The sequence below is a fragment of the Pollicipes pollicipes genome, unplaced genomic scaffold (assembly GCF_011947565.3).
Source record: "Pollicipes pollicipes isolate AB1234 unplaced genomic scaffold, Ppol_2.1 Scaffold_4881;HRSCAF=5763_pilon_pilon_pilon, whole genome shotgun sequence".
Classification (NCBI taxonomy): Eukaryota; Metazoa; Arthropoda; class Thecostraca; order Pollicipedomorpha; family Pollicipedidae; genus Pollicipes; species Pollicipes pollicipes.
This window is the reverse complement of record NW_023596576.1, coordinates 21,997,427-22,024,716: the sequence shown is the minus strand read 5'-3', so window position 1 is coordinate 22,024,716 and position 27,290 is coordinate 21,997,427. Positions and strand designations below refer to the sequence as shown.

The window sequence follows — 27,290 nt, the reverse complement described above, 5'->3', positions numbered from 1 at the left end:
CTGGACAGCGATGGGTACCGTGAGGCAGGACTGGACAGCGATGGGTACCGTGAGGCGGGACTGGACAGCGATGGGTACCGTGAGGCGGGACTGGACAGCGATGGGTACCGTGAGGCGGGATGGACTGCGAGTACCGTGAGGACGGACAGCGATGGGTACCGTGAGGCGGGACTGGACAGCGATGGTACCGTGAGGCGGGACTGGACAGCGATTAGTACCGTGAGGCGGGAATGGACAGCGATGGGTACCGTGAGGCGGGACTGGACAGCGATGGGTACCGTGAGGCGGGACTGGACAGCGATGGGTACCGTGAGGCGGGACTGGACAGCGATGGGTACCGTGAGGCGGGATGGACAGCGATGGTACCGTGAGGCGGGACTGGACAGCGATAGTACCGTGAGGCGGGACTGGACAGCGATGGTACCGTGAGGCGGGACTGGACAGCGATGGGTACCGTGAGGCTGGACGGGACTGGACAGCGATGGGTACCGTGAGGCGGACTGGACAGCGATGGGTACCGTGAGGCGGGACTGGACAGCGATGAGTACCGTGAGGCGGACGGACGCGATGGACAGCGAGTACCGTGAGCGGGACTGGACAGCGATTAGTACCGTGAGGCGGGAGTGGACAGCGATTAGTACCGTGAGGCGGGATGGACAGCGATGATGTTCCATAAGGCGGGACTGTGCAGTGCACACTGCATCCTGAACCGTGCTATGGGACCGTACTGTGTACATTGAAACGCCTATCAACTGAGCGTCACCGCAGCGCCGCAGAACGCCGCGCAGGGTCGGCGGCTGCCTCGCGCCGCTCCGACCTACCGTACAGTGGGCCAGCCATCGCGGCGGCGGCGCGGCGGAGGTGGCGGTTGAGGTGGCGGGGGCGCCGCCGCCTGCACGGCCGGTACCAGCTGCTGGTGCAGCACGCCCGCCGGGCCCGGGCTGCAGACGGGCGTGAAGTACTCCAGCTGGTAGGGCAGCGCGCCACCGCATGCCACCACCGGCACTGGGACGGCCGGTGGCGGCACTAGGCCCATCACGCCTGCCAGGGTCACCGACGAGGGTCAAACGAGCGGCGCGAGGCGGACACGGCGGCCGACACGTCCTGGACGGGGCTAATAGCGCCATAACCACAACATCGCGAATAGCATAGTCGGGGACAGGAAACGCCGGTATGGCACTACAACTGAGTGAGACTGCAGTTGGAGAACACTTCGCCATTTGGGAATGCCCGGACATGCGTTTTTTTCTGTACTTGGACAGCAGCAGCGTTCACTGTCACTCTGCCAATTTCAGCTTTCAAGTGGACTGGCTCGTCGGCCTGCTACAGTCTTGCGTTGTACACGCGCGCGTCCAACTCAAACGCGGCCTTTTGCCCCGCAGCCAAGAAGCTATGCCAGTGGCGCGGCGTCGGCGCCCGGCTCGAGCCGCCACTCACGCTGTGAGGAGGCACCGGCTGCACCGGTGCAAAGCCGGCCATCGGCTGGTAGCCGGTAGGTGGCGCCACCCTTTGCGGTCGCAGCGGCAGGCCGGCCGCCGTGCGGAGGAAGCGACGGTGGCGGTGGCGGGCCGGCGACTCGGCCCGGTCCCGCCGCCTTCTTGGGCCGGCGGCTCTTGGCGCCGGGTACCTGGTGGAAGGTCGGCGGTCAGCTTAACACGCCACAGCACGGCAGGTCGGCGGTCAGCCCAGCACGCCACGGCACGGCAGGTCGGCGGTCAGCTCCAGCACGCCACGGCACGGCAGGTCGGCGGTCAGCTCAGCACGCCACGGCACGGCAGGTCGGCGGTCAGCCGGGCACGCCACGGCACGGCAGCGCTGGCCAGCGGGCGCGCAGGCCGCGCGGCGTCGTAAGACGACAGGGCGACGGACAGCGCCGCGCCGGCCGGCCTGACAGAGCAGCGGCCGCGAGACCGGCCGCGGCAGGCGCCGTGACCCAGCCGGGCGGGCTCGCTGCTCCCGTCGCTCCCTCCAGCCGGCGCTCACCGTTCCAGCTCCTCCTCGGAGTGGGCGAAGGTGCAGGCGGGGCCGCGCGGACACGTGCCGCGCTGCTTCAGGTCGCGGCACAGATTCGTTTTGTACTTGGCATTATGCGCGTGCGTCGTGTCCACGTGCACACGCCGGCCGCCGTGGTTGTGCACGAAGCTGATGAGCACACGCACCACTTCGACGGCCGCCTCCAGCGCCGTCACCACCTGCTCCCAGTCCGTGTCGAGCGAGTCTGCCGGGCGGAGCAAGGTCCGACGGCGTCAGCCGGCAGCGTGCACATCGCAGACGGAGCATACGACGCGATGGGATGCATGACACTGCGCGCGTACCCAGGATACGACGCGATGCGATGAGTGACACTGCGCGCGTATCCAGGGTACGACGCGGTGTGATGCGTGACACTGCGCGCGTGCCCAGGATGCGACGCGATGCGATGCGTGACACTGCGTACCCAGGCGTCCAGCTCAGCACGGCAAGGAGCGACATTGATTAATGTCTAATATTCCCAAAGACAGCATAACCAGATGAGCCAGACCCAAGCGCCAGAGCGATCGTAACCAATGACTCTGGCCAGTGAAAGAACAATGAGTAATGACGAACAAGATGATCGGCAATGTTTACCACATCATCTACTTGGTGGCTGAGGCCACGTTGTCACGGAGCCTGGAGACACCAGTGACCTGATATGACCTTACCCGGCGCCGGATCGACGGCGGCCAGTGTCTGCAGCCGCAGCCGCGTCTGGGACAGCCCGGCCGGGTCGCCCGTCTTCTGTAGCGATATTATTAGCTCCTGTATCGACTGGTTTGAAAGCTGGACGGGGACTGAAATGGATCCAGCACCACCTTAAAACTCCACTGCATATCACATGAGCCCGATCCGGCCCGCGCCGTGCCAATCTGCAGGCACGCTTACGTAACGTGAACACCGACAGCGGTCGGTAGCGACCCGTGAAATCAGCACATCCGCCTACCAAAAGCGCACTGGGGCGTTCACGACCCCGGTCCAAGCATCAGCGCTCCGCGCAGAGGTCGGTGGTTACCGGCCGGCAGCAGGACGTGCCCGCGCGCCGGACACGGCCACGCCCGGGCAGGATCGCAGCTCGGGGCGGGGTCGGTCCGCGCCGCCACCACCGCCCACCTGCAGCTTGTCCATGATGCTCTGCATGTGCGACTTGTGCGCCACGGTCGCCGTATAGCAGGCTGACCACTGGTCGGGCGCGATGCGCAGGCCGGCCTCCAGCGCGATCTGCACGATCTGGGCGTCGTGCTCGCGCCGCAGCGCCTCGTAGGTTGCGGAACTCCTCCTTGAGCTGCATCAGCGACGAGTCGCCCTCGCGCTTCGTCACCTGTGGGCGCCGCAGGGCCGGCCGGGGCGCGTCACGATTGGGGTTCGGTGCGCCGGGGAGGGCGGCCGCCGGGGCAGCGGCTACGCTCTGTGTCACACGCTCTCTGGGGGGGTACGCCACAGAAAGGATGTGATTCAGTGACGGTGTTTACGGCCCATCGACTGCAGCTGTTTCACGTTCCTGCCCGCCGCGAAACACAACCACACCTACGTCACTATTCGCGCCGGAAATCGCGCCGGAAGAGCACACATCATGCCGGTCTCGCTGATGGGCAGTGTCCGTGTCGTCGGAGCTTGAGACATCAGCGCAGCACAGTCTGCGGTATCAATAGCCCGAACGCTGACACGTTGTTTGCACACGCCCTAATGGAGCCCAATGGCCAATGCATTGGGCACACACTGGGCTATTGGCGCCGGCAAGCCGCGACGGAGACCATGACCAACGCATTCCTACCAGCGAGAAGTTTCACCGCTCAATATTATTGCCCTAGCAAGAAACAAATAAGTACGCGAAAGTAGGAGGACTGTGCCGCAGTCTGGCGGCCTACATCTACTCCCAGTGACTCATGGGGTACCGGACACCCTGACCTGTCCGGCCCTCTGGGCTCTTTGTGAGCTCATGGGCGTGGCATTTTACCTAAACAGATAGACGGCACGTAGGTCACGACGATCCTCCGACGCACCTTAGTTCTGTTTATCGCATCACAGAACGCAGCTAACAAGAGGAGCTCGTGAAACGCAACCGTCCACACAAAAACAAAAACAAAAACAAAAACGGATGAAGCCCATTCAAATCTGAATGACAATTCGTTTCAAACACACGGCCGTATTCATGCAATAATGCACATCAGTCGGCAGCGATGCAACAGAATGGAAAATGTTCTGCACATTCGACTATTTCTTCCGAACTCATCTCGTACGGTTTGCACGGGCGTGCAGAGGAAAACATCCATCACTGCAGCAGGTATCAACTCTGCGCGACGTGGATCTAATGATGAAATAGTGAGTGGAACAGCTGGCCACGCCACCTCACTGTTACCTGGATATAAACCATTCCCGGCTGTGTTTATTTCGGTGCTAACAGTACTTCAAGCATGACCGTCCTCAGCCGGGCTGACCGTTCGCAGCTGTGGCAAGCCGACTGTCAGCCCTGTCTCTGGGGCCCAGTCCAGCGATAAGCCAGGCCCGTCTCTGGAACTCCGTCCAGCGATAAGCCGGACCCGTCTCTGGAACTCCGTCCAGCGATAAGCCAGACCCGTCTCTGGGGCTCAGTCCAGCGATAAGCCGGATCCGTCTCTGGAACTCAGTCCAGCGATAAGCCGGGCCCGTCTCTGGGGCCCAGTCCAGCGATAAGCCGGACCTGTCTCTGGAACTCCGCCCAACGATAAGCCGGGCCCGTCTCTGGGGCCCAGTCCAGCGATAAGCCAGGCCCGTCTCTGGGTTCCGTCTAGCGATAAGCTGAACCTCAGCAGTCCGTGCTAAAACCTGTGACCGTGGGGGCCACTGCGATGCCGCTCCAAATGGCAGCACATCTGACTGTTCTTGCTATGAACATTTCCTCTACTCACGCCGTCGGAGGCGCAGCGTCGCACCACGCTGAGTGTGGGGCCTCCACATACGAAACACCGACCCGTATTGACCTAGCGCAGGCCCCGAGCAGCCCCATCAGGCCGCCGGTCCCAGCTGCGCGGCTTCCGACCCGAGCGTCGATGTCAGCCTTACCGCCGCGCCGCGCCGGCTCCCTCACGGCCAGACGAGCCGGGTCGGCCGCTGTCGACCGGCTCTCCGGCCCGGTGCACGTCCGGTCTCAGCGCCCCGCCCGGCCGTCGGCGCGAGCCCGCTGGCTCCGGCCTGGTGCACGCCCCGTCTCAGCGCCCCGCCCCCGCCAGAAGCGCGAGCATGCCGGCTTCGGCAGCTGGGCTCTCCGGCCCGGTGCACGCCCTGTCTCAGCGCCCCGCCCCGCCGGAAGCGCAAGCCTGCCGGCTCCGCCGCCTCGGCCGGTGACGTCGGGCGCGGCAGCCGGCGGCCGCTCCCCCGGCCCGGCCGCCGGGGAGTACCTCACCGACGGTCCCGGCGGCGTGCGGCAGCTCCCGGACGCCACGTTGACAAACACCCGCCGACGGCGGCGGCGCCTTCAAACGACCCGCAGGTCCGTATCACGCCCCATACACGCGGAGCGAGCGGCGCGCGGCCGCCAGCTGGGCGGCGGCAGGGACTACGCGAGCCAGACGTACGGTCACCGGACAGCCCGGCGAGCGGTGGTGCACGGGATCCGCCGAAGGGGGCGGAGCGCGGGGCGGCCGGAGGCAACACGGATTTCCCTCGTCGTGGTGGGGGTGATTTGGTGTTTAAGGGCGCGTCGCCATCGGGGCCATTTTGCGCCCACTCGATGACGGTTATCTACGCCTGCGACGACGCGACAAGTGTGCTGTCAGCTAGTAACAGGCAGTATCACTGGCACACTTACACTAAGGGGTGAGTGAAAATAATGTCCAAGTCAATGTGTGCTAAAAATGCGAGTATATCTCCAAGTTAACCACATGGGTCTCGACCGAGTAACCGATGAAGGAGCGCTAGAGGGTACACACAACCTGTCCCCGCATCTATCACACCGTGGCACATCCTTACGCGTCAAGTAAAACGACTATGTTGCATATGCATGACCCAACCGAAGCGTACAAAGGGCGACTTCCTGGAAGCGGCTTCGGCGATGGGAAGATTCCCAATCACCCAGTTGGGGCTTGAATTCCCTGGAAGCGTGAAGATGTTGGTCGAACTTGTTCTGCCACGTATTGCGGACGTATTTGGAAATGACCGACTGCAAATCTCGTGCGTGTTGGAAATGACCGAATGCAGATCTAGAGTGTATTGGAAATGACCGCCTGCAGATCTCGAGCGGGCACATCAATTGACATTGTTTTTCTCTCACACACCGCAGCGAAAGCTGCGGCGTCTGCTTTCTCGTTTCCCAATATCCCTATGTGACTGGGGATCCACATAAATGTGATACGGCAGGAAATACTGCCCAGTGATTCCAGTTCCTCCCAAACTGAACGCGTCAGAAATGAGTGGTCACGCAGCAAAGGTGTCGGGTCTAATGATAAAAGTGCACTAAGTGAGTCGGCCAAAATGACCACATCCCTTTCAGGGCGACAAGTAGAGTGCTGAAGCGCTGCTAAAATAGCAAACAGTTCTGAGGAAAAAACTGAAATTTGATGCGGGAGGCAGAGACCTACGGTGTGATCACCACAAACAAATGCGCAGCCCGTTCCTGTTGAGCCCTTGGGCCCATCAGTAAATATTTGTAATGAGTTCACGTATTGTGAGATACGTTCCAAGTAATAGCTGAGGAACTCTCGTGGTGAAGTACCATTTTTGTGATGCTGACAAAGTTCCAAATCATACTTCAGACTCAGACGTCTACACGGAGCTGGGTCCCGAAGAGTGTGCGGGGCAATGTCATCCAGCGTAACATCCGCCTCATCCAGCCAATCCCGGACGCGCAGACACATCGGCCGCGCTGACGTGGGCTGCCCCCTCAAGAAAGAACGGATTAACGTCTGGGAGAAGATGAACTCAAAGGCTGGGTGATCCGGAAATTGTGAAACCTTTGTAGCGTAATTCAAAGTAAGTCGTTGTCTCCTACAAGGCAAACGCGGTTCATTCGCTTCCACCAGCAAGTTTATTGTTCGAGCCGTACGAAAAGCCCCAGTGGCTATACGAACACATGTATGGTAGATTGTGTCCAAAACCTGCTTCGAAGATGTAGGAGCACTATCGCAGACAGGGCTATCGCGGTGTGTGAAGGTCCGACATGTTGGCCCTCAAGCCACGCATGTTTCATTGTAAAAGCATCATTGGCAAGCTAGACATGCTTGTATGTAGGGTGTACGGTTAAGATCCATCGGTATAGCTTACACGTGCTGTAAACGTTCACCTAGAATTTCGCACTAAACAAATCTCCCCGGCGACGCTCTACTTCAGTGGAGGTAAGCCGGACCCTCGGCCGAGCCTTGGGACTTCCACCCTCGGTAGGCGACGTCGGCCAAGGAGGGGCACGCTTTGTCGCACGACCTGCCGCCGGGGACTGCTGGGCAGGCCGACCCGATCCCGCGTCTCCAAGTGGAGGAATGGGAGGCGGGCCCATTGACCCTCCCGGCGAGTGGGGCGGAGTCGACAGCGGGAGCCGGCCCCCGTTCCGCGGTGCAGACGCCGACCTGGCGGCGCGCCCTGCAGGTCCCAGGTCCAGAGAACCCGGACGAGTACCAGTTTCAGAAGGGCGGCTCCAGGAGGGAGCGACGACTGGGGAATGCCGAACCTTATCCGGCTCCCGTGAGCCGGGAGGACCGGCGCTCCCCGCAGGGTCACTAGCTGAGAAGCCAGAGGGGTCAGCTCTCGTAGCGCCGCTGTGCCAGCGGGAACAGGTCCCGTCGTAGCTGGTATGGATGGAGGGGACATGGAGCCCGGGAGTGCGTGTCTTCAGCACGGGCTGGGCTGGGGTGCCATGATGGGGGCGAAGTCCACAGTCTCGGTGGACCGCGGTCCATCCGTCCCCCGTTCCCAGGTCGCACCCTAGTCCCGGGTTCTCTGGCAGCTCCACCAAGGGGTTCCAACCCCCTAGGTTGAGCTCCTCTAGTAGCGGTCAATTCCGCAGGTGGATTGTCTTTCGGAAGATCCGGCTTCCGGGACGACGGGGCAGCAGGGCCAGTTGATACAAGTATGCTTAGAATCAGCTAGTCATGCCTTTGAAATCATCAAGTCCACACAGTTTCCGTGCCTCGTTGGCTGCGGGTGTTACTTGGGCTAAATTTATTTCCGGTTTAGTAAGTGCGTCTTTGTATGTCCTTGTGGTGGTCGCATCGTTGTGTCGGCGTTGGGCCTCCCGAAACGAGACTCCTTCCTTCACTTTGATGTTCAGGACAGCTTTCTCTGACAAAAAGGACTGACAGCTACCATATGACGCCACATGACCCTGACCACAGTTAACGCATTTCATTGTTTCTGATTTACACTCAGAGTGTTCGTGACCTATACCTGCACACCTTCCGCATCTAACTTCCTTCCAGCACTTGTCAGTGAAGTGACCATACGTCTGGCATCGATAGCACCGGACTGGGCAGGGTACACAGGGACCGACTGATATCCGACGCGGACGCCATCTGGCACTCTCGCACAGCGAGACTTCAGGATAATCGAATCAGTATCGGTCTCTCTCTCTCTCTCTCTCTCTCTCTCTCTCTCTCTCTCTCTCTCTCTCTTCTCTCTCTCTCTCTCTCTCTCTCTCTCTCTTCTCTCGCTCTCGCTCTCTCGCTCTCTCGCTCTCTCGCTCTCTCGCCCTCGCTCTCTCGCTCTCTCTCTCTCGCTATCTCGCTCTCGCTCTCTCGACTCTCTCGCTCTCTCGCCTCTCTCGCTCTTCGCCTCTCTCGCTCTCTCGCTCTCTCGCTCTCTCGCTCTCTCGCTCTCTCGCTCTCTCGCTCTCTCGCTCTTCTCTCTCTCTCGCTCTCTCTCTCTCTCTCGCTCTTCTCTCTCTTCTCTCTCTCTCTCTCTCTCTCTCTCTCTCTCTCCCTCTCTCTATCTCTCTCTCTCTCTCTTCTCCTCTTCTCTCTCTCTCTCTCTCTATCTCTCTCTCTCTCTCTCCTCTCTCCTCTCTCTCTCTATCTCTCTCTCTCTCTCTCTCTCCTCTCTCTCTCTCTCTCTCTCTCTCTCTCTCTCTCTCTCTCTCTCCTCTCTCTCTCTCTCTCTCTCTCTCTCTCTCTCTTCTCTTAATACGCCTCGCCGCCGTTACCCCTTCCTCACACAAGCCCTCAGAATATTCTCACCACTCACAGCGCGAAGGTCCCGGCAAGCAATCACACCCTGGAAACAGTTTTAGAGGGGTGAGGGTGCACCGATACGGGCACCCTAACCTCTCCCCGTTCTCGTACTTTGTAGATTAGTGTGGTCGTCTTGAGCACGTGCTGGATCTCGCGTTCGTCTGTTAATGCACTTCTAATGCCCCCATCCGTATACGAAAAGACGCCCCTGGCTGTTCCGATCTTGGAAAATACTCGTTGGCGCTGAAATGGGTTCAGTCGGAGCGGTACTGTTTTTCCTTGGTCATCTACCTTGGCGGATGTTACGACCAGAAACTGGAGTAGTGGCACAGGACGACGGTCGGGGTTTGGGGGGGGGGGGGGGGTTGATGATTATAGTGTCTATGTGTATGTGTTTATATTCGGTGCGCTGGTTCCCCGCCCACCATGGAGCCTAACAAGGGGACGGTCCACTTCTAAGAGGGGAGCTGCCAGGGCTACCAGCGCGCTATACGCAGACCAGTGTGCCAAAAGAGTTGCTGCGAGAGCCGCCGGGCACGAGTCTGCGGGCGCCAGTGCCTTGGTTCGCAAGGGCCAACCAGGCACCCTGGCAACAAACCAAGGTACGGCCCCTTAATGATGTCAGGAACCAGACACTGCACCCGCAGCTCCCCCCTCAACACCCATCGCGTGGCCTGCTTGCGTCCAAGCCAGTGTCACGAAAACACGACGCCTGACCAGCCGATTTCCTCGCGTGGAGATTTCACGAGGCATCCGCAGGACACAAATTCGGGCCAACGCCACGTGTTGGTAAGCTGCCCCGACTGATCCGCGGGGCAACTCCCGCAGTGAGCGAGATCCCTTCATCGCTACCTGCGGATCCAACGGGGGTACGGCGAGACCCAGATAAGACTGAAAAGCTGGGGTCGAGGGGTTGCTAATCCCTACTCTGAACGAGTCAGAGCCCTGGAGGGAGGCATGTTTCGTCTGGCCCCTCCTCTCTGGCCGGAAGGGGCGCTTTACAAGCCTCCCCAACCGGCCCGCAGGATCATTGGGGCACGCAATCCCCCACCAAGGAAAGGTGATACCTCACGGGGGGGGGGGGGGGGCGGGATTTCCCTCATCGCCTTACTGATTTTCCCGCACGCACACCGAGACGTCGGCTACGCCGCTCACGACCCGCGGCGGCGGCTCTTCTCTCGTGCCGACGCCATGCCCTCCAGGCGCCGGCTGCAGCGAGCGGCCGCCGCCTGGGCGCCGGCGCGGGCTTTCCCGCCGGCCGGGGCGGGACACTGCCACCCCCCGGCCGGCGGGACGAGTCCTGGCGGCTGGCACGGGCCGCCGTGACCTCGGACCGCCGCCAGCTGACCGCCGGCGGCGGCAGATTCAGCTCCACGGAACGTCCGCGGTCTTACGCGGCGGCTGGGCAGATCTGGGCCAGCCGCTGGTTACCCTCGACTTTGCCAAGCGTTGCGGACTACACTGTGCGGCGTAGATGCGCGTGGTGTCGGGAGGGCGCTGCAAGTGTACCAGCAGGGGAGGAATGACACTGCGCGGGCCGCGCTGCCTCTGTCGCCGCCGTGTCGAAACTAGCCATGTCATTGCGTATTGCATGTTCCTGAGGTTCCGCAAACGTGTGCCAACAGTACGGGTACGGTTGCAGGAAACGCTCGTCAGTCCGCGGCATGGGTCAGACAATGGACCGGATGATGAATTGCAGCATACAAGACAACGCCCCCAGATAACCGCAAGCTGCCACTGCACGTTAACAGGATGCGAATAATCTTGTTCTGTGCATGGTGTGTGACGTACATCGTAGCATACGAAATGGACGACAGAGTGCCAATGGCGCATAGGTAGAAACACCCAGTAAGTGTGCTGACCGACAGTTAAACAAAATAATCATGTTCTACGTGTCTTAGGGAAGCACGTCTCAACCCTGTTCCTGTTTGGCGGGCGGGGGGAGGGGGGAATAATCAGACATTCTGAAGTTTTCACGCAGCATTCGTGTGGTTTTTGCGCCAAATTGCTCAACTGGGTGATTAAAAAACCTTTCATTGCACGTCAAATGGTTGTAACCTTTATCTTCATACCAGGGTATAACCTGTATCTTCGTACATGCATCATAGGCAGCTCAAGGACTGTTTTGTTGGACGGCATGCCGTGTCATCTATTATGGAACTAGTTTTGGCCTGCGTCACATACGTTCTTTGAGCAAGTGAGCCGTTCTGTTTCAACAGCTGGCATAGCTGCAAAGATGTGAACGCCAGGGGCGGATCCAGTGATGCATGGCGAGGGGGGGGGGGCTTGCCGCCATGTTCAGAGCCTAAACACGCCTCTGGATGAACATAACAGATGCATTGCCATGGTGTGTGAGTCAAGATCATGCGTGCCATTGGAGCTTTACGCACGCACGCAGCTGCTGACGCTATATGGCGTCGCCTACCTCTCACCCTGGCAGAAAGGGCGAGCACAGCGGGGAATCAGACACCTCACCTCTGGTGTTCCACGGGCGCAGTGGATAACACAGACGCGCTGACCGCTACACCGTCGGCACTCGTGATTATCTGTACGGCGACTTTTGATGCCAACTTCATGATATGTTCGGTGTTCAGTATTAAATATTCGTTAAATGGGTATTAAACGCTGTAACATTCTTGGCATCGTCATTGCGCAACTTTGTATTTTTTTCATGATTCAACATGCGTCCGGGCGGCCGGTTGGATACCCTTCGCTCGGTTGGGGGGGGGACAATTTGACCCCCCTGAGATCCCGAGAACTAAGAGAGCTAGAGACACCAAACTCGCAGGGTGTGCTGGCCTGTACATGAACTCATGTAGGTCAAACTTTGAGGTTCCTAGGTCACGACCTTTGGGTCAAATGAAGTCAAACAAGGCCAAATTCTAAGTTGATCTCCAAAGGTCCCCTAGAGCGTAGATAACTATTCTAAGCAAAAGGCAAAATGCCCATTTAAGGTCAGTGACCTTGTTTGACCTTTCAAAGGTCATAGTGTCCAAAATCATACAAGACTGTTTTGAACTCAGCATTCGAATAGGCGGCAAAAATTACGCTAGGCAGTGTGTTTCTAAAAAACCAAATGCTGACTTAGTCACTTCGCGTCATTGACCTACTATGACCTCCAAGAAGTCCATGAAAGGTGTATAATGCAGTTCCCGTTATCAATAAATTCGAAATGATCACCAGAGACTCCCCCTACAGCAAGACTTAGAGTAATTACACAGGTTAGTTTTGGCCTTGGTCTGACCTTCATATCTGACCCTAGGTCAATGCAGTTTCTTCATTGAATGGCTGTGTTGCTTTAGAAAGTATCTCAGAGACGTATGGCTTTGTCTAACACTCCGTTGTTCGATCAGATTGAAAGATTCCCCTGAAATTGCCTTCGCTGAAATCATGGCCTGACTTTGACCTGCCACAGGTCAGCGACCTTACCAGTTAAATCTAAACTTTTGATGCCAGACGATCCGCTATTCAATTCTCTACAACTATGCACGAGTCGGTGCGGCTACGCCGCGCCGTTACGAAACCATTCCGGAAAAACCTTCGGGGGGGGTCAGTTTGGCCCCTACCTGAGCGCGTGTTAACATGTTTCGAATGCATTTTAGTTAATCAACAACAGACTGAACACGTCAGCTTTGAAAATGACGTAGTAATGCATACCACCTTCATTTTGCTTGACACCGTCTCCCTGTTTAGCTCTCCTGACAAAGCTGTGGTAGTATTCTACTTTTGAAGAATCCAAAGGATATATAATCCAAGGGAATAGACTACGTCAAAAGAAATTACTTGAGAGCCTTACCAACTCTCTAAGAGCAATCCTTTCCCGGATCTCAGGTCCCGTCAGACCTTTCCACACAGAGCTGACGTGAAAACGGTGGACGGGAATGGGGTTAAGTACATAAAGAGCTTCGACGAATCAGCAGCTCCGGGTCTAGCCGCGTGTATCACGAACGGTACACCATACTGCTACGTGCATACGCATCGCATCATGGTCCATACAGTGCTACCTCACCCGAATAAAATGGCCACAAACCCGTCTGTCCACCATCCATTACTGTCCCGTGCTCGCATCTTCCGATACGGTCGGCGGTATTTGCAGAGCACTCACGTAACTATCAATGCTGGGATCTGACACTCTTACAGGCACAAATCGCAACGGCAATTAAGCATCCGAACTTAACGGTACCCAGATCGCCGAACGCGTTCCGGGCCAGCTGCCAACGAGTCCTTGTTTGCGAAACGAGCGGCGCAGTTGGTCCGATACAGTGATAGAATAGGTCCCATCCGGCTCGAGATGACCTGCACTGTCTATCAGCTACCCGTCCGTCCAGTTTGAGAAGAGGCTCTACCAGCTCCAGCCGCCGGTAACAGGGGCGCGCGCGCACACACAGAAACGGGCTACCCGGCCACCGCCCAGCCAGAACAGGACGGCATTGAAAGCCCAAACGGGGACCAGTGCTGACCGGACATTCCGGCCCGGAACCGGTGCTGGCGTGAGGCCCCCCCCCCCTCCCCCATATTAAGCACAGCGAAACACTCCGGCCGACCGGACTTACTCATTTCCCGCGCGGGGGCGGCGGCGTTCCAGTGGCTGCCACCCCAACCTTGACCTTTGCCGAGGGCCCTGACATGGCGGTGCGGTCGCAGGCTGCCCGGAGCGGGCGGATGCACGTGACATTCCGCGGTCTGCCGCACCTGACAGCACCCGGTCCGGATCAGACCGGGTCAGCAGCAGCTGAAGGTGTGCCACGCCGCAGAGGCCAGCGAGGCGCGGCGCCAAACTGGGTCCGGCACGGATAAGACGTCGGCCGTAAAACTGATCGGCCTGGCCTGCTGGAAAAGTCGAGGTTCGGGAACGACAGATGCCCGCCCTGACCGTGCCGCTCTGCCATCTCGGCGTGAAGCCCTGGTCCTGCCACGACAGATGCCCGCCCTGACCGTGCCGCTCTGTCATCTCGGCGTGAAGCCCCGGTCCTGCCACGACAGATGCCCGCCCTGACCGTGCCGCTCTGTCATCTCGGCGTGAAGCCCCGGTCCTGCCACGACAGATGCCCGCCCTGACCGCGCCGCTCTGTCATCTCGGCGTGAAGCCCTGGTCCTGCCACAACAGATGCCCGCCCTGACCGTGTCGCTCTGTCATCTCGGCGTGAAGCCCTGGTCCTGCCACGACAGATGCCCGCCCTGACCGTGCCGCTCTGTCATCTCGGCGTGAAGCCCTGGTCCTGCCACGACAGATGCCCGCCCTGACCGTGCCGCTCTGTCATCTCGGCGTGAAGCCCTGGTCCTGCCACGACAGATGCCCGCCCTGACCGCGCCGCTCTGTCATCTCGGCGTGAAGCCCTGGTCCTGCCACGACAGATGCACGCCGCACGTTTTATTCATGACTTGGCAGCAGCTCAGGCGGACAAAAGGCTAACCGGCCGGCGAGTGTGACGGCAGCACCGTCGCGGTGTCACGGCACGGCACCCGGCCGGCCCGGGGCCGACTCGGCTGCTCGGACTGGCGCAGCGGCTGAGGAGTGGCGCCGACAGCGATCACCGACGGTTGACCGGGACCGCCGACACCGCGCCCACAGCGGCGCCGGCCGGGGGAGAAACGAGCGCTGGGCGCTGCCAGGAAGCGTCCGTGGTGAGGGTGCGGTAGAGGGACACGCCACCACTCGCCACCGGCTCGCGGCTCCCACACAGCCAGGATCTTGCCGGCGGTAACCTCGCCAGTCGCCATGCCGGCGTGAAGGCGGCTCAGGGTACCCAGGCATGCAGCCCGGTTTCGGAAGCTTTCACTCGCCATCAGGATGTTTGCCCTGGAAGCACACGCCAGCTCGGACGACAACAGACCCATGTTTGGGGTCAAATATATGCATCACCATGGTTCATTGTCTTTCAACTGTACACAACATCCGACCAGCACGGTTTCCTTAACAGTTACGCACAAGGAAAAACGCCCTGCATTGCAACGTCGACTGAATTAGCTTCCTTCACCAGTTCCGGCTTTTCGATTTGTTGCATAAGAACGGACCGCATGTGGGCCGCGCCGCGGGGCTCGCATACTGGAGCGCAGCCTCAGTCCACGGCACCGGCCGATTGCCGCACAGTGCGGTCAGCGGGGAGCGCGCTGATGTGCCTCCAGCTGTGGCCCATCACACTACCGCGTCGCATCCTCCCACGATCCCACCATCGCATCATCCCACCATCGCATCACCCCGACAGCCCACCGGTGTATCATCCCACCATCGCATCGCCCCACCAGCCCACCGGTGTATCATCCCACCATCGCATCACCCCACCAGCTCACCGGTGCATCATCCCACCATCGCATTGCATATCGGTCGGACCATCGCGGTTCGGCCGATGTATCGGTCGCCCGAAGTCGCCGGCGGCCGCCGGCGGTCCTGCAGCCGACAGAGCAGCGTCAGCCCGCGCCCCCACTTTCGGAACTGGTGGCCCGTGTCTGTCATAGTCCACCACCGACCACGGACGCGGAAACGCGACACGCGGCTGGCGCAATTGCTCTTGCTCAGCGCTGACCGAATGACAGACTCCAAGGCTGGAAAGGCCGCCAGGAAGGCTGAGCCGTGCATGGCTTGTCGGCATGCACGGCGTCACGGCCTCCGCTGATAACGTGCCTCCACCGCCAGCGACCCAGCGAGAGGGCGGATGCGTCCACTCTGTCCTAACTGCGAAAGCTGAGTACAGGCGGGCGCTTGAGCCACAGTCAGGACCTGTTAGTGCAACATGCGAGGCGGATCATCGATAATCAGCAAAAACCAGAAACGACCCAGGGCCGTGAACTGGGCCTATCGCGTGGCCTGACTTTGGATTCAAGTCGTCTTTGTAAAGCCGTAAATTTGACCCACTGCTCTTGTCAAATCGGATCGGGCGACTAGATGTTGAACCAACTGCTGCTCGTCTACGGCCGGATCATGCCTTAACGCTAACCCAGGGGGGGGGGGGGGGCTCGGGACAGGTGTCCGCCAGCGTGAACAGCGGCTCAGTTCAGCACAGGAAGCGTTGGCGGTGGGACTTGGGATGAATTCCGCCGGCTTGCTATTTTTATGTATGCCCCAGGCTCATAGCGCCACTTAGCATGTGTCTTTGCATGCAATGCCGAGCAAATCTGATTGCAAAATTATGTTTACGTTCATGCACATTGATCTTCCATTTGATATCCTACAGATAACAGCAAGCTTTTGTTCCAATTACATTTCGTGCATGTGAGCAAATGGCATTCTTGACCTTATTGCTACACCGCATTCGTGTTTATCTAGCTGCCAATTGCTCACACTGGACAGACGGTCATTGACTCGCCTTTGGCTGGTGAGAGGCATCTCCTTAGCACGCGGCATGCCGCACATCCATTCGAACTGAGTCGTGTGCCCATTTCCCTCAGTCGACGCGGAAATAAACTCTAAAACCGTCCCACGGAAGGTAGCAACCACCAACATTAGCAGCAAGCTCCACGTCCATTCAGAAATCCAGTGTGCACCTCCGCTGATCGCACTCAGTGCGAAGGAGAGTGGGAAAACTACCACTAAACCAATGTTACATAAGTACGTAAATAAGTATATAAATAAACATTATATAATTCACCTGCACAAGAAAGATGTAATTTACTGGCAGAAGCGTTCGGAAACAGCCAGGAACTAGTGAAATAGGATTAGGCTTGAAATAGGCTACCGGCGAGCCCTATTCGGCGTTCAACAGCTGACATTTTCATGCAAAGATTCGAGAATATTCGAATCTGTTTGAATCTCGAATCTTAATTTACCCACCTTGGGATTCAAATCCCACAATATGAGCAAATCGTCGGCTTTAGTACCAGTGTGCTCACGAGCTCCAGCAGTAGTTCAATACGTTGGTGGACATTGCAGGACCTACAGCCTTGAGTTTATCACATTCTGAGCCAGGTATGTATACAGCGGTGAATAGGGCCGTCATACGGTCAGCCCACGGCTGAGCCAGGTATGTATACAGCGGTGAAAAGGGCCGTCATACCGTCAGCCCACGGCTGAGCCAGGTATGTATACAGCGGCGAATAGGGCCGTCATACCGTCAGCCCACGGCTGAGCCAGGTATGTATACAGCGGTGAATAAGGCCGTCATACGGTCGGCCCGCGGCTGAGCCAGGTATGTATACAGCGGTGAATAAGGCCGTCATACGGTCAGCCCACGGCTCAACTGAAGCAACAGCCCGGTGTTGGCTACCGGCGGCTCGGACACGACCGGCGGACACTACCGGCGGCTCGGACACGACCAAACTGCCGATAACCGCCACGGCCCCTCGCACCCTACGCCTACCCTCCTTCCCTCCTTCCGCGTGGAGGGATCGCTCCCGGAAGTGAAGGGGGCTATTCGGGGTCATCGGGTGACAAAGGAGGAATGGCATCAGCGCCAGTACAGCGGACAACACTCCGCTGAGGTCTGGCCCTACCAAATCTGTGACAAAGCCACACAACCCGCTCACAGAGCCTCCAACGGCCCATGCGATAGCATTTGCTTGGATGAAAAGGCGCTTCAAATAACAACCGTCACATACTCTTCTTCCTCCATTTATGGAGCCCAGCTTTTTGGACGACCAACAACATACCGACATTTTTAAGTAAGCGCCTGCCGATGCTGTCCTTGCGTGCATGCTTAAACTCCCGTGGCAAGGTGTGCCAGCAATTTTTCTCGGTGCGGCACCCGCGGGTCATTTGTCCGCTAAGTGCGCAGTTTTCATGACAGACATTTCCTTCGATGCCATGTACTCAAACCGTTGTTTTTTTCTTGCTGTTATGCGGCCACGGTAACAATAAGGGGTAGTACTTTGGTTTTAGTTTGAAAAGTACACCGGTAAGGCACCTTTTGTGGCGTGGGAAGAGCGAGGCGACAGCAAACACGTTTGGCAGACGGAGTCTGAATGCAATGCTAAGCCAGCGCTAGGCTAATGTGCAAAGAACTCGCGCGCAAATATAAAAATGGCGCGAGAAAACCACTAGCTGGCTCGGGTATGGCACGACGTGGGCATTCTTGCAGATCAAATTAGAAAACACTTACTGATTTAGTTCGCGGTGTCCAGCATAAAGTAATGCAAAAATGTACATTTTGGGGTGAATATCCGTTACACCAAACCGGTTCACGCACCTGCATAGTTTCCACAGTACAATCTCTCTTCGGTTAGGCTCCAGTGTCTCATACCGGAGACCGGATCTAGCGTATGGTATCGGAGATCGGGTCTAGAGCGTGGTGTCTGAGACCGGATCTAGCGTATGATATCGGAGATCGGATCTCGAGCGTGGTGTCTGAGACCGGATCAAGCGTATGATGTCCGACACCAGGGCTCATGTATGATACCCCAGAGCAGATCTGGCGTAAAGTATCAGAGACCGATCACCAGGGCCGCTCCGCGTCCTGCGGTACAAAGCCTCACACCATTCGCCCGCCCACTCAACGCTGTCGGTCTCACGCTTCCAGAAGTCGCTGCTTTCGCGTCACTCCCCGGTTGCCGATTTATGGCGTCGACTTTTTAGAACGTTCCAATGCCAGTGGATGAATGGTTTGAGCACAATTGCGCGCGCCCGGCAGCGCAAACCCGCCCGAAATGATGCCTGTGTAATTGGCCTCTGTTTCTTCGTCAAATGGCGTTTATTTCGTGTTGTTCATAGCTTTTCCCAGTCTGCTGCTAGTTTGATATCGGGACCTAGTTTTGGTCGATAACATTCAGCTTTTTGCAACTGGAGAAGTTAATGCTCCCCATCTCCATAGAATGGGAAGGTGAAATTACGACAGCATTGCAGTGTCACCAGGAAACACGGCCCGAGCCAACAGCTCGCATGCAGATACCCTTAAGCTACCAAAACACAACTCTACAAAATGGTGCCACTTGTTGACTTAAACTGGACGGTGGTGCACGACCAGCGGCTAAAAACACACGAGCCTGTCGCGAGTGTGCACAGCCGCATCATGCTCCGTTCGACCCGGTGGTTGAAGCTACAAAACCAGCTGATGCTGCCAACATAAAATCAGATCATTGCTAACTATCGGTCAGCAGACGTAAGGGCGGGCTCATCCTGCAACCTCGCCCACAATCATTAAATGTCCATGGATTTTGTCCAAAGGTCTGCATCATTCTCGGGATGAAAGGTCGCCCCCGCGGCACGTTCGTTATGACAATGACTTATGCCACCCAATCGTATGGTCAGTCTGGACGTGGCCCCGGCGCCCGATGATCCCTGGTCTTCTCGACAGTCACCTCTCGACCACGCCTCGCCTCAGTCATCAGCTGGACCCGACCCGACCGGTGGCGGCGCGCACGTCCGGCGGCGCCCTCATGCCTGCAGTGGCGGCCCGCGGCGGTCTCAGGAGAGCGGTCTCAGCCCACCGTCCGGCGGTCTCAGCACACCGTCCGGCCGTCTCAGCCCACCGTCCGGCGCGCTGGCTCCTCGAAGCTGAACAGCGCGCGTGATCGTCATTCGTTCGATTCATGACGATTCATGATCGTCATGACCTGTGGCGGCCGTGCTATTTATACAGACCGTCAAACGCATTGCATGCTGGGTAGGTCTGTAACATACCAAGGGGAAGGTCACTTTCTGGGATCATTATACAAAAGTAAGCATGGCTGATTATATGCTTAAAAAGTTTGAAAAAAGGCAAAGGGTTTGGGTCCACCAAAAAGCATGTTGTGTGAAATACTGGACTACATTTACTCCCGACTCTTATATCGTTATTCTCACTCGCAGCTCCATCTTTACACTGCCGCTGTAATGCTTCTGCAGCGTTACTTTCAGCATGTCACTATATGGCAACCGGACACAACAGAACCGTACGTTCCAGCAGCACAGTATAATCCGCTTTCGCTCTTGGTCTCGGACTCCAGCACGGGGTCAACAGACAAGCCCCTAATCCTATCCCTCTGCTTCCAACACGCCACAGTGAGCAGTTCACTTGGTCACATGCTAATCTCAAGCGCTTTGTGAATAAGGACGTTTGTGGGAACAGTGGTTGTTGGTGGTCCGAGCTAACCGGGCTGGTTCAGTTCACATTCAGACTGCGCCAAACGCTGGTATGCTGTTTCCAGCATTCACCACTTGGTGCGGGAACATTCCGATCCTGTGCAACGTCACCAACGCTCTTCCATCACAGGCCCGAGGCCGTCGTCAACGCTGCACGGGGTCACACAGATACAGTGAAGAGCGCTCTCCCTCTCGGGCGACCCCCCCAGTCCGACGCAACCCGCGTGGCGGCGGCGACGCAGAACGCGTGGCGGCGGTCCTTGAGGGCCGCGCTACCGCCGCCGCCGCGCGCTAGTCGTCGCATCGCCCTGCCGCACCCGATCGCCGGGACCCCAGGCGGTCCCCTGCGGCGAGTGGCGCGGCCCAGAGTGGCGCGGCCCGCGCCCCTCCCTCCACGGAGTGATCACGTCCGGCCCGTCGTCGGGCGCCGCGTTTCCGCGACAAAGGTGGCCACACATCGCCACGGGGCGAAAACAAAGTCAGGCACACTGGAAGTCTAAATCCGGCGACCGGGCGATCGCAAACACGCCAGTAAATTCCGCATTTGCGGGAGATGTGCCCCCTCTGCGCCGGCCGTTGAGACACGTGGGATGCACGCATGAAGGGACCTGGTAGCGTCTGGAATGCGCGAGCAGAGGAGGGGGGCAGCCGCTCCTACTGAGCACCGCGCTGAGCACCACCCAGCGCCGGTCGGCCGTCCCAATCTGCAGGCAACTCCGCCTCGCCAGAGCATCCAGCCTGACGGTAGCAATCAGAATTCGCACACTCAGCTCTGGCCCTGAATCGTTTAACATGGAGGTGGGCACTTCCAGTGCACCTGTTTTCCTGGCGTGCATCGCTCCGCGACCGATACCAGCGTGGCCCGGTGCCCTGAATGCGTCGTATCACCGGGCCGGCGTGCGCAACGAACCGACCTAACTCTCCAACAAGAGGCCCTGTGTCTTCCCACAGGCTGTCAGCTATGCCTCTCAGCCACGCCTCTCAGTGCGCCTGTCGGCTCGCCCCGGCCGGTCGACTGCCGGCACCTGCGCAGCGGTGGCTGCCGCGGGCGGCGAGGCGCGCGCCGAGGACGAACAGCGGTCACAGCCCCTCCGCACCGACAACGGGCCCGGTCCGCATGAGCCAGGTCCCGAACTGGCTCGCCAAAAGCCCACACATGGCGACTGGAAGGCTGACTGTGTAGCCGACGGCCGTTCAGCACCATGATTTGTTTGATAACGCGACGGCTACGCATGATCTTTGGTATGAGTTGCGCGCATTTCCCGTTGCGTGACTACAATGGCAGAAGCCCTGATGGGCGTTCGGCCAAATTCAACCAGGGTTTCGGCAAAATTCGTCCATTGAAGGGGACAGCAAATCGTACCTGGCATTACTAATATGAACTTAAATCTCGAATTTACAATATATGCAATCGAATCTAGCAACACACCATAAATTAGTATTCCGAGGACGCGAACAAACCGCACATGCCAAGGCCGCGTCCGCGCCTTTTCCGGGGCGTACCGACATCTTTTCCGATGAGCATCCACCTCTGCCGTCCCCCGAGACGAAACAGCAACGCCTGCCCACCGGAGCGTACCGCCCAGTCCGTCTCCCGGGGCGTGCCCGCCACGCCTGTCTGGGGACGTCCAATCGCGCCAATCGTAGGACGTCCGCAGGCGGCACGCAGCGCCCTTCGCCGGTGCGGCTCTGTTACATAACGGCGCCGCTCCGGCCGGCCGATCGCGCTCATCAGCGGGCCGAAGCGCAGAGCGCAGCGCGGCGCGGTGAGGCGCGGCCCGCCACTTCGCCAGCGGCCTGCCTGACGGACGGACGCGGCGGGCGGCGCGGCAGTGGTCAGCCGGCGCGGCGCCAGTGCGGACGTCGACAGCTCGCTCCGGCGGCGATGGCAGCTCGAGCGGCGGCGGTGTTGCTGGCGCTGCTGGCCGCGGTGGCGGCGGTGATGGCGGCCGGCCTCCGCTGCGAGCGGGACGAGCACTGCGGCCTGGGCGGCCTCTGCGACACCACCAGGCGGTGCTGTCTGGTGCGCGGCTGCCCGCTCGGTTGTCCGCCGGGCCAGGCGTGCGAGGAGGGTCGCACCTTCTGCGGCAAGTTCGCCAAGCTGGTCGACTCGTGCGCCTGTCCGCGCAAGCTCGGCTGCGTGTGGCGGCCGGAGCGGCGCGAGCCGCGCGACTGGCTTGACATGTTCTACGACGCCCAGTGAGCAGAGATGCGCGGCACGACGCCCGGCAGCCTCCGGTAGCGGCGCCGGACGGTCAAGCTCCAGCCCGGCCGGTCGGCTCTGCGCGACCGCGTGACGCGCGCCTGAGGACGAGGCAGCGTACGGCAGCGGGCCACGCCGCGGCCCGGGTCACAGGCGGACCGTGTAGTCGACCTCATCCGCCGCGGGGGCGCGATCCGGCCGCTGCGACCGGTGTGCGGCTGTCGGCCGCGCTGAGGACCGCCAGTGGGAATGAGACATGGACCATCCGACGCCGGAAGCAGGCGGCCGTGCGGCCGCGTCGCCCCATCGCCGCTGGTCCGGCCGTGGTGGGGAGGAGAGGCCGCGCCTCTCCGAACGCGAAAACGGGCGGTTTGTGAGCTACGGTGTGCGTGACACAAGTGCCTGCACACGTGACGCTGTGCAGGTGAAACCCGACGGTCGGTCGCGCACGTGGCACGGGACGGGTCCTGCAAGCTGCGGCGCGCGTGAGGCTATGCGTGCGGAGTCGAGCGGCGGGCCTTGCTAGCGACTTTCACCAATGTAGGGACGTGCAATTGTATGCTTTGGGAGTGGCGCGCAATGGCAGGCATGCAGTGTGAACTGGCATTGGTTTGTGTTAATCGTTCATTTGTCAAAAGACATCACCCTGCAGCGGACTGTTCGTGACCTTCCGGCGTGTCACGCGGCTGTGCGAAGGAGGTGGTCACCCGGCCGGCCAGGTTGAGCAGGCCACTGCAATTTCAGCTAGCCCTAGTCATGCTGATCACTAGAGTCAGTGTTTGACAAGGCATTCACGCCAGGTAGTTAAGCGAGCCTGTCCATTATCTCATCAAACGGGAGAGGGAAAGAGAGAGAGTGAGAGAGAGAGAAAGGGACGACTGGATGGCATGCTGCTCTTTCATCACGACCTTTATGTATGTGTAGATGGCAAGATCACCGCGAAATGAACATCAAGAAGGAAATGCACAAAGGCCGGTTTAATCGTCTTTTCACATCGTTAAGTGCGCGGGACGCATCGATGCCGTTGGACGCCGCACCTGGCCCGGAGAGCGGTGGCCGCCGGGCCCCGTCAGATGACGGCGCGTGTTCTCGTCGGGAGTGGAACCGCGCGCCGCCACAGCGCCGGCCGACAGCTGATCCTCATCAGGCAACGACGACCGCATCACTAAAAATAACGCGGCTATCTGAAACGTCCACTTTTCACTATCAACAAATGCAGACTGCCAAAAGATCTGCCATCTCTGCACTACAAACGCGAGCAATCTGCGTGTCGTGCTTTTTCAGGCCTGGTGCCAGGACTGACAACTCTGTGAATTTGCGTGTTACTTCATAGAGCAGAGGCGGGAAACGATACAAATGCAGACCGCAAACGCCATTCTGGAAACGCAACAATGACGACGACGTTGCGTGGAAGTAATCTCAACCTAGAACGCCACCACCTCGTTTCACCCCCTCCAATCTCAGTCGCTGGCGCCGCCAGTGAAGGGGGGTACGCATCCCAACTCTTCCTCCCCTAGCTGGAAGCGACAGCCGCCGGTCGGCGTCTCCCCTTCAGATCATCCTGCTGTACTGAAGGCGAGCGACACGCCTCGCATCCAGCATCGTTCTGTTTCGTTCAGGGTTTCCCGCGGTGTGCCAGTGAGCGTTAGTAAGGCCGAATCGGCGTTTGATCCATAGCGCGTACCTGGTCCGCCAGCTGCCAGTCACAAACACACAGCAGCCACGGCGGCAGAAGCGCCACCGTCGACAAACCAGTCATGCAGCTGTAGTAGATTGACCCTATCCTAGGCGGAAGCGCCGAGGACTGTCAAGGTATGTGTTGCTGATCTAGGCTGTCAGCCTTGAGGCATGTCTGTATGAGAGTGATTTTCTCATCTGCCCGAAATGTTGGCGATTTGGGAAACTACCTCATGACAAATAAGCGTTTAAAATTCGAAGTGGTAACACTTCCTATGAAACTGCGACTCTTCACGCACAAAATACACATTTACAGCAAAACTAAAACAAAGCACATTCAGCTTAAATGAGCAGAACTTTGAACCCCAAAGTTAAGGCGAGACACTATTCGCATGCGACTTCATGTCAGAGGTGTCATCGTCCCTCCGTGCGAGTCAAATACACACAGTCCGCAGTATGATGTTTGTCGACCTTTTCCACTGCTACAGCACCATCTCGCTCCGCGCAACGGCACGTGAATGAGACCGGTGATTCTCTCCAGGTCAGCGGTTGTCTCCACGCCCCACTGCTCAGCCGTAACCAGACAGGTGAAAAATGAATCACGCCTAGTTCCAGTTGTACTGCACAAATGCTACTATGCACCGATGCCTATCGAGCCCACGCCCCGGGACGCTGGCTCGCGGGCCCGGCCGCCCCGATCCCCGCCCGCCGCGTGAGACAGCGGCGCGGACACCCTGAGCCTCGGCCTGGTGGCGGAAGCCCCGGGAGCGCTCCCGGCACCGTCTATCGCCCGCAGCCAGGCAGCGAGGGGCTGGGAGGCAGACCCCGGCGGTGAGAGGCTGGGAGGCAGACCCCGGCGGTCAGGGGCTGGGAGGCAGACCCCGGCGGTGAGAGACTGGGAGGCAGACCTCGGCGGTCAGGGGCTGGGAGGCAGACCCCGGCGGTCAGGGGCTGGGGGGCAGACCTCGGCGGTCAGGGGCTGGGAGGCAGACCCCGGCGGTCAGGGGCTGGGAGGCAGACCCCGGCGGTCAGGGGCTGGGAGGCAGACCACGGATGTCAGGGCCTGGGCGGCAGACCCCGGCGGCCAGGGACTGGGAGGAGGCAGAACTAGGCGGTGAGAGGCTGGGAGGAGGCAGACCCCGGCGGTAAGGGGCTGGGAGGCAGACCCCGGCGGTCAGGGGTTGGGAGGAGACAGACCCCGGCGGCGAGGGGCTGGGAGGAGGCAGACCTCGGCGGTGAGCAGATGACGGAGCGCCGTTCGCCTAGACAAAACATGTTTGTTGTGCGCCTGCAGTGATCGGGTGGGCCTCAGAGCCGGAACAGTTTTTACCGTGGTCACAACGCCGGCTGAGTGGACCACCTCTAAATGCGTGGGCCAGTTCCTTTCTGGGCGCCCTCCCGAAATGTGCGATAAGCGCCGTCGTTCCGCAGCCTTACGCCGGACTTCAATGACAGCAACGTAGCAGGGATTTCAACGCGGAATGAAGCCGTAGCCGTCGCAGCGACAGGCTTCCAACTCCACCCGTCCAATAGGTCGTGTTTGTCCTCCATATGAACCTTTCCCCCACCCGCATAGCATTATCTCGAACAGCGAAATAATAAGCCGGGCCGCACCATATGTTTATGACCCCGCGTGGGAAAGGGAAAGCTGGCGCCACTGGGCCAGTGTCCCCGCCGGCCGCCACCCACATCTCGGCTACAACTTTGTTTTCCAGCGCCTCCTTATCGCCGTGGAAATCCCAGTGCCGGGTCGGGGAGCGGAGTCCTCTCTCATGGTCAGCGCGCCTGGCCGTCCGGGTGCGCGATCTCCGGCAGTGCGTGCACCGTCCGGCCGACAGGGCTTCGCGGTCGGCCAGCCCCGACGACAGTCGGCTGGCCGACTGTCCGACCCGCCGACTCGTGCAGCCCGACCGCGCCGGGTTTCTCCAGCCCCGATTCGCAGACCGCATGCGACACGGTGACCGCAACGCTAAGTGTTACCGCAGCGGACGCCACCTCGGGCGAGGCGGGATTAACGTCACACGCGGAAGTAGGCGCAACGACAGATGGCAAGGCCCAAAATAGAATCAACTTTTAGCAGCAGTCGGCTGGGCTGGTGGATTACCGTTCCGCTTATCAATATCTGTCAGACGTTGAGCCCACGCTGAAAAACGACTACGCAGAAAGCCGGCAAAACGCCCGTACGCGTCTCAGCGGGCCGGCTAACCGCAGCCGATCGCCCCCATGTCAACGCTAACAGATCTCAGTTTCACACCATCTCCCCAACTGAGCGGACCGCTGTGCCACCAGCGGCGCGGGCGTCCGGTCCTGAGACGGCTAGCGCGACGACGCGCAGGTGCGCCGGGACAAGACGTCACCAACGCCGCACCCCGACCGCCCCGGCCGGCACCGCCCCCGCCGGTCAGCACCGACGACACGGCCGTGCGGAGGACAGCCGACCGGGCACTCCCAGGCTTACACCACGGCCTTAAGTGTCCCGAGTACACCGAAACGGATATTCGGTTTCGGAGTTTACAAGGAGCGCGACACAGACCGCCGTGAGACCGTGTATTCAAGAAAATGTAAGGACTGCACGCAAAGAAAAAAAGGAACTTGCCCTCAAGCAGAATGAAAATGAAGCTCCTTCATTTGACTGATCGATATGACATATCTATTTACCTGCTCACCTGCCATATGATGCAAATTGCATAGTTGTGCACCCTAATTAACCCGCTTGGCCGCAACCGCCGAACAATCACTGCAAACTGAGAGTCCGCATCGGGTACCTCTCCCACTCACGATGCTGAGCACGTCTTTCCCCTGCTGGAGGTTGTCGCGCGGCACAGGCGGCTCACCGAGCCTAACGGACCGGCCGGGCGCGGCCCCAGCTGGACGCATCTGCCGGCGCGGTGCGTGGCAGCATCCGGTCGGGTCCGGCCGGGCACGGGCCGGCCCCTGACCGCATGCCGGCCCGCTCTGTACGCGGAGAGCGCGACCGGCCGCCTGAGGACGGCGCCCGGCTGAGCCGGCACCGGCCGGCAGCGCGCGCACGGCCGGCGCCGTGACGCGCCGTCGTCACGGCAAGCTCACTGCCGGCAGAATGACTCGGCAAAATCCCCACCTGACGTCGGCCCCCCAGCTCTTCCAAATTCCACGCCACGTGCCGTATTAAAAACAGGCATCACCGCGCTGGGCGTGTTGGCCGTGCCACGTATCGGATGCCGATCCGTTCCCAGCATCACGAGCGAAGCAAGCCACGTCGAAATGTTTAACGTCATTGTTCCAGTAAAAACCA

The 27,290-nt window shown here is 59.4% G+C and overlaps 1 protein-coding gene across 1 annotated transcript in view; it reads right to left on the bottom strand.

Annotated features, from left to right (window-relative positions):
• Nucleotides 1–1,979: 1,979 nt before the first annotated feature.
• The window catches only part of LOC119100832 (roquin-1-like), a 36,521-nt gene continuing 11,210 nt past the window's right edge, over nt 1,980–27,290 (bottom strand). The window contains 5 exon segments of the mRNA XM_037223988.1: nt 1,980–2,218; nt 2,682–2,790; nt 2,793–2,810; nt 3,127–3,279; nt 3,281–3,334. Of these exon segments, the coding sequence (XP_037079883.1) occupies nt 1,980–2,218; nt 2,682–2,790; nt 2,793–2,810; nt 3,127–3,279; nt 3,281–3,334 (573 nt within the window).